The sequence below is a fragment of the Morone saxatilis genome, unplaced genomic scaffold, assembly GCF_004916995.1.
Source record: "Morone saxatilis isolate NCDOM2014 unplaced genomic scaffold, NCSU_SB_2.0 Contig10, whole genome shotgun sequence".
NCBI classification, from domain to species: domain Eukaryota; kingdom Metazoa; phylum Chordata; class Actinopteri; family Moronidae; genus Morone; species Morone saxatilis.
In genome coordinates this window covers 14893362-14910880 of record NW_023339652.1, presented here as the reverse complement: position 1 = coordinate 14910880, position 17519 = coordinate 14893362, and the positions used below count along the sequence as shown (strand labels likewise).

The 17519-nt window shown below is 43.5% G+C and overlaps 1 protein-coding gene across 2 annotated transcripts in view; it reads left to right on the top strand.

Moving 5' to 3' along the window:
- The first annotated feature begins 274 nt into the window (after positions 1 to 274).
- The window catches only part of camk1da (calcium/calmodulin-dependent protein kinase 1Da), a 57231-nt gene continuing 39986 nt past the window's right edge, over positions 275 to 17519 (top strand). Inside the window, exon 1 of one of the 2 annotated variants that reach the window (XM_035674219.1) lies at positions 275 to 423. In XM_035674219.1, coding sequence (XP_035530112.1) covers positions 326 to 423 — 98 coding nt within the window. In that variant the 5' untranslated portion in view covers positions 275 to 325. Of the gene's footprint in view, positions 424 to 5132; positions 5505 to 17519 lie in introns of those variants that run through there. The other variant, XM_035674226.1, reaches the window with a different exon arrangement.

Sequence of the window (17519 nt, the reverse complement as noted above, 5' to 3'; positions counted from 1 at the left end):
GGAGAGGGAGGAGAGGGAGGAGGAGGAGGGAGCGAGAGAAGAAGAGGAGGCAGGGACACGGTAACCTGCAGGAGGACTCACATGGTCCTGCAGCAGCGGAGCACAGACCACCGGGACTCTCCAAACCTCTCACAATCAGCTCGGCTCCATTCTTCTTCTTTCTTTTTTTTTTTTTTTTTTTTCTAAATTCTCCGTTTTTTTTTTATTTTATTTTATTTTCTCCCCCCCCTCCTCCCCTCCCCTCCCCTCTCCTCTCCTCTCCTCTCCTCACATCCCTCCTCCCGCAGCCCAGTGTCGGTCGGACTCGGGCCGGTAAAGCAGCGCCATGGCTCGGGAGAACGGAGACACCGGCAGAGGAGAGGCGTGGAAGAAACAAGTCGACGACATCAAGAAGATTTTTGATTTTAAAGAAGTCCTCGGCACGTGAGTTGGCTAACTTCCCCTCTGATATCTCCGTGATATTTCCACAGTAATACTCCCACCGTGTACATGTGGGGCTCCGTAGTGAGTTTACACTGACCTTAAAGGCGCTTATTGCCAATATTACAGCCCTCCACTGATATTATATTGACACTGAAACTTTCAACATGAACTTTGAGCTAAATACTCGAACTGTACATTCATTACTTTCAGCTATTTGGACCGTTTACCCGCGTTAGCTGTCAACTGTTTATCCCTTACTTTTAGCTAACTGTAAGCATTTATCCTGGCTGCTTTCCACACACACTCAATCGCAACACGTTGTGTTCAGGTACAGCTGACTCAGTAGGAGTGTGTATGTCCTAATAAAGGCGTAATTTAGGCTTTTTTATGTTACCCCCTGGTTGTGAATCACTGCCATATTACATCCGGTGTAACCTATTTGTAATGTTTCTAATAGGACTCATATTTACACATCATTGCTATAGTATTCCTACAAAATTCCTCATACAAAATGCCTATGAAGGTGCTAATATGTTCAGTATTCCATAATGAATTGATGGCAGGTTCAGTGACCCTCTGAGCATTTCTTTTTCATCTCTCCTATTCCCACATTGTCCCTGTGCTTTTCATGTGGTCTGCTCTGCCTCATGTGGTGTGTGTTCAATGACATAGGATCACTGTGGTGCTCATAAAGTGAGCTTATAATGAGTCAGTGGTTCATCCTTTTTGGCATGTTCTGCAATATTCCCGGGGGGCGGGGGGGATATTCTTGTGGATGACAGCGAGGCTTCAACAGACCGCAGGAATCTCAGCCTCTCGGCGGCAGTAGCGGTGTCACTGTTACACCCTGTTTGTAGTTGGAGGCTTTTACTCTCCAGCTCCGTGTTCGGAATTTGGTTCTCTTCCTCCTCTCCTCCCTTGCTCCATCTCCACTCTCCTCTTTCAAACAGCAGCAGAATGCAGGTCGACACCCCCCCCCTCTAAATCCCTGACAGCCAGTCCCACTGTAAGCGTCTCGTCTGGCCCCTCTGCCTCCCCTGCTGTGAGGAGTGAGCTGCGTCTGTTTGGACGGCGGCCCGGAGGGGGACACTCGGGGGCGGATTCAGATTGGGATTAACTGCGCAGGGATTAGGAAAAACTTCCCCCTGAACAGAAGGAAGTTCAGTCATGTTGTGTAATGACAGAAGGAGTCTGGCCGGCTGCTGTTTGTCACTCCGAACACACCTGGAATTTGGAAAGACACACACTTAGGGCGCAGAATGGCACAGGACTCAATGATCCGAGTCGGCCATGTTGCTGCCACACATTAACCAGAGCGGCTGACGGATCTTTGAACCTGATGCATCAGCAGAAATACAGAGTTCAGCTGATGGCAGGGTGAACAAGTCAATGTCACCAGCAGCAGCGTTGTGTTCAGTCGCAGCAGCACGTGTGGGAAAACCGAAGCTTGAGACTAGTCTGAGCGTTACTGCAGTGTTGAACGTTTCTGCGTCAGTGTTTCTGAGCTGCATCTGTACTGACAGGATGTGATGTCACAGATGTGACACTGACCCGTCATATTCTGTCTCCTCACACAGGGTCACATACACTCACTTCTGCTCTGCGTCTCAGTGTGTGACTTACCATAGCCTGTCCCCTAATACTGGATTAATATCGCCAGTATTAGCTTGTGTGTGTGTGTGTGTGTGTGTGTGTGCAGGCAGGCATGCACATGAGGCCCTCCTCGGTGTCTTATTACCCTCCCCTGGTGTGTGTTCTGCGTGCGTCCGTGTTGCTCACTATTCAATAATTCAGTGCCACCAACGGGGGGGGGTGTTCTTCGTGTGTGTGCATGTGTGTGTCAGGTAGGCCGCGGCTCTCAGCAGGAGGGATCAAAGTAAGAACAAGTGCGGCGAAAAAGGTGATGAAGAAGAAGAAGAAGAGGGAGAGCTGAAGAGAGGAAGGATGGGTGTGTACTTAGTTTCAGCTTTGGACTCTGAGTAAGAGGGTAGACTAAATGGACAGTGGGACGTCTTATAAGTAGCTCTGCACAAAGACAAAGGGTGTGTGTGTGTGTGTGTGTGTGTGTGAGTGAGATAGAGATAGAAGGTAAAGTGGCTGTGATGGTGATGCATTGTGGGAATGTCACTGTGTGTGCCATCTAGGCCACTCTGCCCTTAATTGATGCTCTACTTCCCTGCTGCTGGCGCTGTTCTCTCCACTGTTTCTGGGACTGCAGAGCCCCCCCGCCCCCCCCCCATCTCCCTGAAGTGCCCCTCCTGTTAAAACTCGAAACAAGTTGACTTCTTCTCTTCTTTCTTTCGCTTTGCACCTGGGAGAAGTAGGACACAGTGCAGACTTTTGAAGTCCTATCTCTTATACCCTAGTAATAAATAAACGTTTATAAATAGGAACAAAAGATGATTGATTTGCAATGTGGACAAAACCAACTTCATGCAGTGGACTGCTGGCCCGCGTTGTGTTTGTGTGTGTGTGTGTGTGTGTGTGTGTGTTGTAGATAACGGTGTGCATATGTGTGTTTCTAAACGAGTGCAATGCGCGTGCACGTTCCTACAGACACAGATTTCACAGCAGCAGAGTGAAATTTGAATACTTCGCATGTATGCGGGCAGGCTGGTGTCGTCTTGTTTCATCTATCCATCTGTTCCCATCCTCCTTCTCTTTTTCTCGCAGTTTTTTCTCTGAGTCCTCTCTCGGGCTGCTTCACCTGTGGATTGGTTGGTGTGTTTGCCGCCCGCTGATTTCTGCTACAGTGAAGGCCGTTGCTGTTGATGCATTGGTAATGTCATCAGCGACTGTGTTGGTGGGTTCGGCGTTGTTACCGTGGCGATTTGCTGATGATGTCGTTGCGATGTTTCTATTTCTTATGGCAGCTGTCGGTAAATGCATTGATAATGCTGTTTCTGTTTGTGAAGTTTTGTTGTTAATAAGCTTTAAGCCATTAAGGGAAAACTGTGATTTACTACAATGGGCCCTTTGGACAAAATAATCTTAACTTAAAGGTCACTTACTCGATTTTCCCCAAAGCTTTCAACCTCATCGTCTTTTGAGAGTTTGCTCAGTTGTCATGTCAGTTGACCTTTCAAATCCAGTGTGGGGTCTCTATTTTCAGGTTTGGACATTATCTCTTGTCATTGTGATGGAATTGTACTCCCCAAACTAACTGATGAACACGGCCCAAATGGCTACAAAAAAGCCTCATATGGGAGGGGAATGTCGGTGGTGGGCGATCGGGTTATAAAGTAGTTTTAAAACTTACAGTAAGGTGGGCAACTGGCCAAAAACAAACATCACCAATTCTTATTTAATCGCAGTCACAATCCAGCATCTTTTTCCTCGAATGTGAAAAATGCCCTGTTAACCTGTGGATTTCTCCATTTGCACCATTAAAACACATTATTGTGTTGTACTGAGTTTAATGTGAAGCTCTAAACCCAAGACAAAATGTAACATAATCATAAAACAACAACTTAGTCGCACTGTTTACAATACGTCACCCAAGGAAGAGCCACATGAAGTAATCCGTCCAATCAGAAGAGCCATCTAGTTGGCTACGTCACTCTATAGGTCGGTCCACGTGGCGCGGATCTGCTGCTCAGTGAGGTTATGGACTCCACAACTTTAACCTAAAGAAATATTAATATTACCCATATGAATTCTAGACAACGCTACAAACATGAGACCAGGTTGTTGTTGTCGTTAATCTCAAACGACGCTTTATTGTTGTCGCTTTGTTGGTGACGCTGATGCTGTTGTCATTGACATCATTGCTGACGCCGGTGCTTTGGTCTGTCGTCTAGTTTTAGATGAGCTGAGGATTTCGACACAGATTAACGCTGAATATGCTGATCTCAGTTTGGCATCTCAGTGCTACTAAATTTGAGCTACAGTCATGTCACACGGCTCGCCCACACACACACACACACACACACACACTCTTACAGACACACGCACACACATTGAGCAGGACATTTAAAAGCAGCAGAGGGGCAACGTCACTTTTTCTTTTTCGTACACGCAGCAAATAAAACACCTGCATTAGCCAGCTGTCAGGACTTTCCTCATCGCTAAATGCATTTAATGTGAAGCTGTGTGTGTGTGTGTGTGTGTGTGGAGGGGGAGGGGCTACGTCCATCTCTCTGCACAGATTGACACGTGTGTCCAGACCTCTGAGTATTAATGATCATAAACTTTAGTCCATTATCGGATCAGCGCTCTATTTTAAGCCTCTCTGCGACCACATCCAGCTTATAACGGCGCGTGCTGAAGGACTGTTGTCTCCGTGTGCGGTGTGTTGCTGTTCACGTATGTAAACACAGCTATGTGTTCCGAAAATCCAGACATAGAATGGAAATGAGGGAGTGAACGCATCACTGTCTGTTCCAAAAAAAACCCCCAAAAAATCATTCAGTGTAAATTGAGCCTTTTTCCATCTTATAACACACACTGCCAAAAATTTGACATTTCAAACACTTTTTACTTGTAACCTTTTACTTTGCCACTTTATTACAGTAGCATTCACCTCATGTTGTGTCATTTGCTTTCCATAAAAAAAAGGGCATTACGCAATCAAAAACACCACACGTGCCATTTTTGTCTGGAGCAGCTTGCCCTGATATCCCACTGTGACTCAGTATTTGTCCGTCATGGAAACAAGACACAGTGCCTTGTGTTCTACCGAATGACATTATGACTCTGCATGACACAGAAGAGGCGCATGAAATTTGCAGGGAGACAAAATGATTGCAGGTGCTGCGGGGCGGCTGAGGAAACGGGACACTCGTTGGTAATGCTCCTGAGTGGAGGATTTGGTTTCAGGCCTGTTGTGCAATCCTACAGGGTCTCGACAACAACATCTGCTGCTCGAGGGGGGAATCAGGGCCACGGCCTGCTGGGAGACAAATGCTGCTTGTTCTGGTGAAGTTAGCAGTCGGGAGGGTGGTCGTATTTTGGTGATCGAGGATGACGGGGTGCTGGGGCATCAGTGGAGTTGCGGTGACGTGAGCGGTGTTGTTTACTGTCTTTCTGCAGGCTGTGGGCCTCTCAAAGCATCATTAGAAGTCGACAGAAGACACTGTGCGGTAATCTAAATGAATGTGTTGCGCCTGTTCTCTCAGCTGTATGAATAAGTGCTTTTGTCATTACACGTCGTTACAATGATAGTAGGTCGAGCGTGTTGTGCTACAGCGAAAATCAATTAAAGCCCCATAAAACTTTAAGTATTTCTCTCCAACATTACATTTTCGTGGCTAAATAAACAACAGAAAATTCAGAGAAAAACATCCCTACCTGTTATTTACTGAAGGTTTGATTCTTGTGTCATCAGATTCTGCTTCAAATGTTGATATATCCTGACTATTGCATGGAAGATTCAAAACAACACAGACAGAACAACCATACCAGAAATGTAGTAGTCGATGCCAGTACCAGTGAAATTCCACGGCACAAATGTCCCAATCATGTTTATTTTGCCCCGGAACCCCATTTAATATTGAGTATCTGCTCATTTATACAGGTGAATAGCTCTGCATTGCATTCATAAAACAAAATCTTTGCAACCAAGCTATTTCTTAATGTTTTTATACATAATATATTAATATGAATATAGCCCATTACATATCTTTTATACTAAAAACTAATAAACAAAGTAAGCTATAAAAGAACCTCTCTGTACTGTAAAATAGTTTGTTTCAGTGCAGCCTTTACCTGAGTTAACTTTGCTAGCAAACTCTCACCATGTATTTTGGCCAAAGGAAATAAAAGCAGTAAGTGACAAGCATGTCAAACCGTAGTGCGTAAAGCTGGAAGTGAAAGAGAAAGGTTCCTCTCCTTTGAGCTGTAATCCGTGTGGTCAGATGTGAAATGTGACGGTGAGGCAGAATGTCACTGAAACAGGGCCGACGCTGTTTCCTTGATAAATCGAGATTAAATATCTGTCAGCAAGTGTTGTGGTTGCCCTCGGGGAAATGCTTTCAGACTGCATTGTGTGCTGGAATTACTTTGCTTATAGTTTTACTACATGCTGCCATAAATTACCTGTATGGCTGTTAGAAACACTCAAACCACAGAGCAGCAAAGGACACATAGAACACATCTGGGTTCGGGTCGATGCGTAATTCAGTTCCCATAATCCATTTCATCACAGCAGAAGCACATGGAGGTTGAACACACTGAGATAAAGTAACTTCTTAATCCTATTCCCCTATAAAGCACATAGAAAAGCTGTTGTGAACTGGATATCTAATAAATCACTGTGAACCGAGTCAGAAAATATATTTATTTCTAGTAAAACATTTTAGAGTTGTATTATTATTTTTTTTACATTCAAACAAACAAACCGTGATGGCTGTAATACCAGCTGACTGTTGACAGGTTTTTGTGCAGAGTGGCAGCCTCTACCTGAACAGAAAGGCAAGTCAGAAAGCAGCTTAGCATATTTTCCCTTGAGGCACTGCTGCTCCTGACAGTGGCAGTGCAAAATATAACAAAATACCAGTGCGGAGGAGGAGGAGGAGGAGGACGAAGAAGGAGAGATAACAGTGGAAAAGAAAAATTGTAATGAGAAGCAATGAGGGTGGGGAATAGAAGCACATACTGTATTAGCCTAAGGGGGAGGCCTCAGGGCCCCCCTAGGGGTGCCCTGTTCCACGACTAAAGGATAAATATGTTGGAAATTATTTGTCAATCAGCCTTCCTTCCCTTCCACCATCTGCCGGCACCAGAAAGCTTTTGCTCTGAAAGAACAGCACTCTTCCTGTTTTGGGCTTTTGGATTTCCCTCCAGATAAAACCTGGTGGTTCATCATGTAAAATGGAGAGCAGAGGCTGATAGATGCCTGTGATCTGCACAATAATTGATGATTGTAACAATGATTTAATGATGAACAGGGCTGGAACTGATCGATGAATCTGTTGATCATTAATCAATCCGTTGCTTGGTCCAGAAAATGTCAAAAAACGCTGAAACATTTCGATCACTGTTTCCCAAAGCTCAAGTCGACATCCTCAGACTCATAAGGGACGAGAATTTGGACATTTTTTAATTTAAAAATGACTCAAAACGATGCTCAAAATAGTTGCCAATTCATTTAATCATCATTTAATAGTTGTCAAGCGTTGTGGTAAACCGCCGCAGTGTTAGGCTCACCTGAGAAAGGACTGTCCAGTTGAGACAGGATGTGGGGCACTGTTCAGAATCCAGAATGAATCATCCATCAGACTGTCACAGTCTCCACTTTCTCTCTCTCTCTGTAAGGCTTTGTCCGCTGCAGGAACACGAAGATCTGAGCTTTCCTTTCTTCCCCCCTCTCTCTCTCTCTCTCTCTCTCTCGCTCTCTCTCTGCTCATCTCCTGTTGAGACAGCAGCGAGCGAGAGAACAGGTTGCTCGGCTGTGATTGATTTTCAGAGCGAGACGAGGAAACTTTGCAAAAAGAGATATATATTCCACCCCATCCATTGATGTAGCGGTCAATTACATTTCCAGGAACCTTATATCAGTTTGATTTTGTTGACCGTGAAGTACGTAAGGGTTCCTTGGTAGATTCAGACTGTTGGCGTGCTATCAGCAAACAGGAATGTTGGTACACATTTAGTTATTTGCATATGACTGTGTCTTCATCTCTGGGCGTACTTGTAGATGTAATGTTAATATGATACAGTATTTGCTGCTGAACCTGTCTTTGTCCTCTGTCTGAAAGATAACCACCAAAAACAGTGCCGAAATGAATCCAAAAAAGCGTTTTCAGAAGGCCAGCTATTACGAGTTGTTTTCTTGTCTGGGTGGAAAGCATCATGTGGCACAAATTGAGACCTAAATCGTTCAATTTGGGCCCTCCAGTGTTTCGTTGTTTTGACAAAATGTCACAATTTACTTGTGCGGTGAACCCATTTCCTCTGAACCTGCTCTGTGTGCTTCAGTTATAAAACCTTTCCCAAAATGCAGTTGAAAAGAAGCCAGAGAAGTGCTTGCATTCAGCTGGTTTAACTTTCAAAATAACACATTCACTTTGGGGAAGGCATGTCTTCTTAGTAACTCATCAGGAGAAATAAACGAATGTGAGGCTAGTGTAAAGTAAGGGCTGGTTCTCTCCAAAGTTAATACAACCCTTGTTCAGTCCTTTTCCCATAATTGCTTGTAGTTCTTACCAATCCAAATTTAGACGACGTACACATACGAGCTCTGACCTTCTGAATATGTTGATGGTGTTTGACCTATAGACTAATCTGCCAGCTGATTGATGGGTTTGGATGGATCGTGGCCAGTAATCAGCGTCTGATGATGACAGTGGATGAAGGTAGCCTGTGTCAATGTGGACACTGTTCAGCCTTAAAATTATACGTTATGGAATTGGTTATGACATAAGCTTTGGGAGAAAAAAACCACCATTCCACTTTTTTCCAATCTGGGTGTTTGAGTGCTGTGTTCAAATTAGGCTTTAGCTAGCTATACTCTTCCGAATGTTCTAGCTCACATGAATATAAATGATATTGTAATGAAATGAATCATTTCGTAAAAATCGGAAACATGTGAAATCATGGATTAGAAATCTCTTCTTTGTATCCAGTGTCTGGTTTTAAACGGATCATGGATTAAATTACTTGGTGGGCGAAATTGTAAATCTTCCATTTAGAGGTCTAGATTCCTGTATTTTAACATGCAGCCAGTTCTATAAGCCCTTCTGGACATATTTCTTGGCAAAAGCTGTACAAATGTAAATTCCTTTACACAAATTACCGTAGTAGGCTCCTTGTTTACAGTGGCTATGAGTGGAACACACTTGACCACACTTGAAAGTCCCATAGTCCCCAAATCTTTGCCACCATCAGCTCATCAGTAACATTTTATATTAGTTTAAATACAAATTTAGACTGTCCCGCCTTGACGTGTGATTTAGTTGGTAATAAACCTTTTTAACAGCAGCCATTTTGACAGGAAACAGTAGGGTAATCACTAGGGATGGGGATCGTTAATATTTATTGATATCGATACCTTTATCGATACTCCTTATCGATCCGAGTCTTTATCGATACCACTATCGATACTTTTTCTAAATTATTTGCGTGGAAAGACTACCGCACAATATGTTTTTACAGAACTGGTATCTGCTTTTATTGCTTAACCAACGTGAAGCATCAAACAAACAACGTTTCTAGCCTTCAATATAACCAGCTGAGCTAATTAATAGGCAACTTCGAAACTGACATAAAACTAACATAGAAAGAATATAGTCCCAGGCAGCAGCGCAAATGAAAAATATGAAATATCTAAAATTTACTTGAGCGCAACCTGAACGCACAATCATGCACGCAGCATCGTCTGACAACTTTATATTACTTTTCAAGGCTAACTAGTTATTTTTTTTTTTTTGGGTATGGCTGCCCGGATTAGCAAAAACGGATTTCAATTACTCATTTTAACCTGAGCCCGGACAAGCTACAAAGTCTCGTGTGTGTGCTGCCGCTGGTCGTCTCGAGTGGATGATGAAGACGCGGCCCCGTCCTGTGGTGGGCCGGGCAGAGTCTTTTCAAACCCCCGGAGACCAGGCGAAGGTAACTTGGGACAAACTGGGCATTTGGCCCCTTATATTTGATGCACATGCTAACTGTTCGCTTGGCCTTTGAAGGTGTGTTCCCCACTTTACAAGAAATCGATTTTGCAAGCATAAGTTGCATTTCGCTTCGCTCTTTATCTTTGGAGGCTTGGTAACAATGAAGGCCAAACTGTAACCCCATTTTCGGCCGTTCAACATCCTCGGGAGGGGAGTTAACTGCCAAGACTTCACTGTTTTAGCTTTTTAATAGCCTGTTTCGGCTTCACAATTGCAGTTTCATTACAAAACATCTGGTGGCGACGCACCTGGCAGCTGGTTGGAATTGATTACGATCTTTAAATAGCTGTCGACCGTGACTCGAAGGACACACAATTACCGTTAGAGGACCAATACGGGAAAGAAAAAAAACGTCGAGACCTCCCGATAGTGGTAAATCGATAAGCCCCAAACGTTATTGATTTTCGGGTTTTGAAAAAAGTGGAACCGGGTCCTTGATAGAACCGGTTTCGATCCCCCATCCCTAGTAATCACAGGTGTTACCAATAAAACAAAGGTTATGTTCCCATTCAGGTCAAACTGAGTCAGGGTGCTGCTGTTGTGCTTGTTGACTGGAAAAAACTGCCTACATTAAATGGAACAGAACCTTATTAGTACAAATGGTAACACCTGTCATGTACCCTGACTATTTCCTGTCAAAATAGCAGCTGTGAACAAGGTCTATTGGGAGAATGGACAGGCTTTTTATTTCAATGTTTTATTCCGCTCATAACTCACCTGCTTCTTGTCTTCATTCATTTCTAACGTTTGTTGTCCATAATAACCTTAATACTCTAGCAATCAGATGGTTTGAGATTAGTGTAAACAACATGTACCCAAATAAATTTTGGCATAATATTTAGCAGCACGCAGCAAGTTGCCGGGTAACAGCTAGCTGTTGCCCATCAGATTGTGAATGATCGCTGGCGTTTTATGGAAGCAGCGCCGGCAGCAGCTCCACTGCTGGCCAGCACACCACTCTGTCTTCTGGGACAAGTAAATTTAGGGCAGACTGCACACAAACACACACACATATACACCCACAGGAAACACACATTCAAAGAAACACGGAAAGAGGCGCACACACAAACACACACCACACACACACATAAACACAACGTGCATGAGCAAGACATAACCCGCGGACACACACAGTATCTGAAAATGTCAGAGAATCCTCCTCTCACACGCACCTCCACTCGCACTACATATTTATGTTAATCCTTTTTTGTTTCAAATATTGCAAAACTAACACACCGTACACACATAATGATACTGTAAAAATGACACACACACACCACAACACACACACACAGCCACACTCATCTGTACCTTGGAGGCTTTTTCTGTATTATAGCAGACCTACTTTCACTGAGTCCCACTCTGTACTTAGATCCAGTGTGTGTGTGTGTGTGTGTATGTGTTGTGTGTTGTGTGTGTGTGTGTGTGTGTGTGTGTTGTATGTGTGTGTGCGTGTGTGTGGCTGTGGCTGTTTATCTGGTGAGCTTGGCCCAGTTACATGCAAGTCCTTGAGCAGACCACAATGGTACACACACACACACACACACACACCACACACACAAATCTTGTTGCCACCGTTTCAAAATGTCTCACACTCACTGTTACCAGCTTTAAGGAGACATAGAGAGAGATTGAGAGAGAGAGAGGTTGTGTTACAGGTGAGGTCACTGCTTTACCATTTTGGTCGCACCCGCAGTGGTGTGTTGGGTGTGTGTGAGAAAATGTTGCTGCGTCATCAGTCTAGTCAGAGCAACACTGTTATGTAGCAGTACTGTCTAGCTTTCAGTCGTTCGTCTGAATACCACTGGAGCTACACACACCACACACACCAAACACACACACAAATAGACACAGGACATGTAGTCCAAGGTCGTTTGCAGATGTGCGTTTCATCATTTAATTTGTACGTTGATGTGATGACATCATTGTGACATAGTGGCTGATCATCCACATTTTGTCTGTAGTGGGGGACACCATGTGTACCTCACAGGCAGTGTGTCTCAGATGTGCTCGGATATTCCCCTGTTGGTCAAAAGTGCTTTACTTGTTTATCACAGTCTGGAGCAAATACAGTTCAGGGCTTATAGTTCAGTTCAGATTCCTGGTTCGATTCAGCAGGAAAACCTTGGTTGCATGTCGTACCCCTCTCTCTCCCATGTTTCCTGTCTGTCTCTCAACTGTTGCTATTAATAAATGCAAAATGATGAGATCATTACAGGTCACAGAATAAAAAGCTGAGACATTTTGAGAAATAAGCTTATTTTGCCCTCTTGCCGTGACTCAGATGTTCCGATCGAGATTGAGATCATGTTTGTACGCTCAAAATGAAAATACAGCCAGGAGACGGTTAGCTTAGCTTAGCACAAAGACCCGAAAAAGGGAGAAACAGCGAGCCTGGCTCTGACCAAATCCACTTATGAACAAACTCACTAATAAACGTAAAAATGTTATATCTGGTTTGTTTAATCCTCGCAAAACATAAACAAAACGCCACATGCCGGACTATTTCTTGGCCAGGCGCAATGACTTCCTGGTGTCTCAGCTGTTGCCTGGCAACATCAGTTGAATTCAATTCAGTAGGCTTTGTTGGGGTGACATTTGACATGTGTTGCCAAAGCATAGTTAGGATCATGAAAATGAAAAAATGTTGAAATTAACAACTATAGTGTGACTACCAATAGTTAATAAAGTAGATAAATGAAGTAAAATAGTATTGTAGTAATAGTTTATTATTATTATGATTATGACATACAACTGTGACCACAAGACTCACAAGAGAAATAGTTTAGGCACAGAACCTCCCCCGTGAAACCACAACTCTCAGTAATCTGGCTTCTTGAGTGTGTAAATGCACTGTATATCCCAGATACTGCCGGGTAGATTTTGATGAAACTCTCAACACATTTTTACACAAAACTAAACACCTGGTAGGTACATTCACCTTTCAGCCCTGTAGCTGACACTCCTCGTTACAGTTATTCATAGCAAGCGGGGTTGCTTGGCTGTTGGTGGGTACCTTTCACTCTCTGTAGCCTCATGGCCAGCCGCTCCCTGAGCAACCTTCTGCCACTGTTTACACACCTCTCTTGTTATGTTGGTGACGTCAGCAGCGATTCAATGAATTTGTAATCTATTTAACGGAGCCAAATGAATCCGAGAGAACAACTGTTAAGCTGTACCGCGGCCCTGTTAACACCTGTTCTCTCTCTCTCTGTCTGGGTGTGACAGCAGTATATTTGATTAGGTTGGCGTGCGTGTCAGCTGCTAGGAAGGTGCATGCATAGTTTCATCGGAAGGAAAAACAAGTATGAGCATGTGTGTGTGTAGCTTTGTGTTAGTAATACAAATGATGCAGCAAGTTGCCCATGCCTGGCAACAAAAAACCCTATTTAAATATTTGCAATGGTCTTGTTTACACTGTACAACCGATACAATAGAGGCACTTTAATCATAACCCTCCAAAGCAAACATGTAGGTCTCCATCATGGAGGAGATTTGCTTGATAATTACTGATTTCCATGTCCAACAACCAGACTGGAAACAAAGAGCTCCCTAACAGCTTGTTGTGGTGAAGCTGTAGAGCCCTTCAGTAACACTCTCACTCTGTGGCGGTTTTGTTAGGTGATAATATATAATAACTCTTTAAACAGGGGCTTCAGTTAGACAGAGCGTTCAGTCCTTGGAAACATCATTTTTCTAAGAAAATACAAAAGATTCAGGACAGGAAATTCATCCTGTCAATAAACCTTACTGTGGCAGCATGTTTCCAAGAACTGTCTTCTGAGCAATTAATTACAGTTGAATCAGAAGCACTTACATCAAGGAACTGGCCATTCATAACCAATGTTTATACACTTAGTGTTGGTTGAAAAGGGCCCTGCCTTTTTATAGGGTGTTTTTTTAAAAACCCAAGCAGCAACAGGGAGTCTGCTGGAAGGACTAATAAACACATGAGAATGTTAAAGGACTAATGGGTGTGCTGTACACTTACATGAATATGATTGGACATCAGTAGTCAGCCACACAGCTGGAGAACGAGCCAGTGGTTGCGAAGCACGAATGAAAGTCAGCTAATGCAAGAGCGACTTCAGCTTTACGAATAGGAGAACATGTTGTACCTTTCATTTTTTGATGGTGGGTGTTACGGGTACGTTATACCTTTTAAGCACCCGGTGGTTGTCTCGCTCTACATTGGCCAACATAGGGGGCAGAGGATATGTTGGCCTCCACTCTGTTAAGATAACCGTAATGGAAACATAATGAAAGGGCTCCATCTTATGCAAATACAGTGATGTTTACTCACAGCAAGTGATACATGTAGACCCAGCGACCCAGCAGCTAATGTGTAGAGTGGTAATTCAGTTATTTTCCATTCTTCTGCGGCTTTTCAGATTACAGCTCAAAATATAAATATGTTTAAGTACAATATAATAGTAATCAATATCAAGTGTTAACTTTAATTTATGGCCATGCAAGCCCACAGTCCAAAATGTTGGAGTAACTGTAACGTATATGCTGAATTTTAAATACACTGCTCAATACCTAGCTAACACACTAGCTCCATACATAGATAGATAGATAGATAGATACTTTATTCATCCCCAAGGGGAAATTCACAAGTCACCTCTCCTCTCAGGCCAGATATCATCTCCTCCTGACAAATCCATTTCACTGCTCTCATCACTACTTCCACACCGGGTATTAGACCTGAGGACCTCCAACATGTCCTTCGATGTGTTAGGTCATTTCGTTTTATCTCCGGCCTTTGAAAAAAAAGAAGAGTGAGGAAATTATATCTCACTCTGTCTTGTCTCTCTTTCTCCCCCATCTGCCATTCAAATTCTGTCACTGCCCCCCCCCCCCGCTGTATGCCTCTCTTACTCAGCATGGTTCTGAGACTGACTGGGAGTCTCTGGTGCTGTGCTGGCAGTGTTTATGTTGCTGTCACTGCAGTCAGCCCTGTACCTTTTTGCAACATTTAATGCTATTGTTGGCTATCCGGTGTGTGTGTGTGTGTGTGTGTGTGTGTGTGTGTGTGTGTGTGTGTGTGTGTGTGTGTGTGTGTGTGTGGTGAGGGGAACCTCCAAGGTCACAGGAGACATACTGCTGAGTCACCTACTGCTCTGTGGTCAAAACAGCTTTCTGGCTATGGCAGTTTATTAAAATGATGCTCTGCTGTTCTTATTGTCGATTTGAGGCCATTCTTAAATGTTACACTTAGACAAAGAAGCAAAAATGTAGTAAGTAAAAGCCAAAGTCAAGTTCTGACTTGTTTATAATTTATATACCCTTGTTTATAATTTATATACCCAATATTCATTGATCACACCGTGACTCCTCCCACCTATACACTGCTAGCACAACATATTGATGCTAGCTTTAGCTGTTGCTACATTTTGTGCTGGAGCAAAATGTGAAAACATCATATTGTGCATTTGTAACATTTCAACCAAGCCAGCCAAAAAAAAAAGAAAAGAAAAGAAAAAACAGATTAGTATGGTTCGAGTGAGTGAGATAGCAGGTATCCTTGGTTATGAGATCCTCTGCTAGCTACTTCCACCAGCTACAGCACACTTTTTACCTTTAGGGACCATAAGCAGAGCACCAATAGTGTTCCAGAAAAACTGTTAGTCAACTGTTTGTGTTTGTTCTTTCTGTCAGTTGCTCTTTAAACCTGCGATAATAGATTATTATCCACAAGGGCGCAGTGCAACAAGCTGCAAACACAACATTATCACCTTTATAAAGATATTACAGCCAACATGTTAGTTACACATCTAGCAGACACGTGGTGGCATTGCTGGCATTGATTTGGTTGTGTTTCTGACAACCTGATGTTGCAAGTCCAATGCTCATTCTCCTTTTAGCTCTGTCTTGGTCTTCGCAACTTCCTGAACCAAAACAATGGGCTAAAACATGCTAAAATGCTCCGCGGGGCTAAGGGGAACTGCAGGGTTGGGTCATTATCTGTGGGTTCGACTGCTGTCACAAAGTCATTTGATCCATTGTTAATATAAAAAATATTGATAGTACAGCTTTAAATAAAGTTCTGTCATCACAAAACTGAAGAAAATGAAGTTAGCAGAGAGCGTGTTCATTATACAGCTGATGGTACAATCAGGAGAGTTGTACACACAAGCACATCCTGACATTTACAACAAATGTCTGACTAAAACGAATAGCTTTCGGTAGCGACTGTGCTCTGCTGGATCACGCCGGCTAATCCTTTATTGTCCACGTTGTCGTCATTGATCATGTTTTTTCCTTTTCTTTTTTCTTCTCCTTTGTGCGGCACTCATACACATACACGGATGGATTCAAAGGCACGCATCATGAACTCTCCCTTTCACACGCAACATTGGATTACCTAGAATCCATCCATGTCTCCATACACAGGCTGACGCTGTTTCCATGGTGATTAATGTAAACAGAAGGCAAGTGTCCTGACATCCCAGTAGTGGTCAGGCTGTTGCCATGGCAAATCCATACCTTGCGGGCTGCGGTTTGCATGTGCCTGTGCATGCGTGTCCATGAGAACACACAAGCATCATCTTTCTGTCTTTCCTGTGCAGTCACTCCCCTTTTCCACTGAATTATTTACACACACACATATTATGCCACTCCTAAATTCTGTCTTAATTTGTCTCAAGGAAATTTAGATCGTCATGCTTTGTTTGTGGCATGTATGTTAGGAAAAACAATTTTGCATAGATGCCTGAGAATAATTAGGTAGGAAGTAAACGAACCAAATCAGTTAGATCAGAAGCATTTAAAAAAACAAATAGTGAACACTCTGGGAAAGAAACAAACTGATACTGCCAGAGAAGGTATGATAAACGTTATTCAAATTAAACAATACCACATTAAGCATTAACAGTACTGACAGTTACAATGGCAAAAATATACACAGAACACCACCTTATACATTATCTTCCACTCACAAATAATAGACAATTCAGTTGATCGTGAAAGCTGAAGAGTAACAGGAAAGGGGAATGGGGGGGAGAGAGAGAGAGAGAGAGGGGATGATACACCACAAAGGGCCACAGGTCAGAGTTGAACCCACGCCGCTGCTGCAAGGACTCACAAGGACTGGAACGTGGGGCGCCAGCTCTACCAGGTGAGCTATCAGGGCTCCCTGCCAATCAGCTCTTTGATCAGGCGACAGCCAGGTGTTTCCAGTCGTGGCCTGGGTCGGGCAACTGCGGCGCGGGCTCTAAAAAAAAAACTGAGGCCGTCTCAGTCTCGTAAGGTTATCAAATGCCACGTTTGCGATGACATCGACAAGTGGCCATCAAGTCGGACACAAATCTAAGCGAAAGCCCCTCTCTGACCAAATAGAGCCGCACATAGCTGGTAGCATGTCCTGCAACAGTTGTTTTGGGTACAGGGCCCAGCATTTGCATCTTTTCCGTGGATAATGTGCCTCACTGTTTAGGTCCAGATAACAGTTTATTTTGTCTGAAGTTTGAGACAACCAGTGTCCAG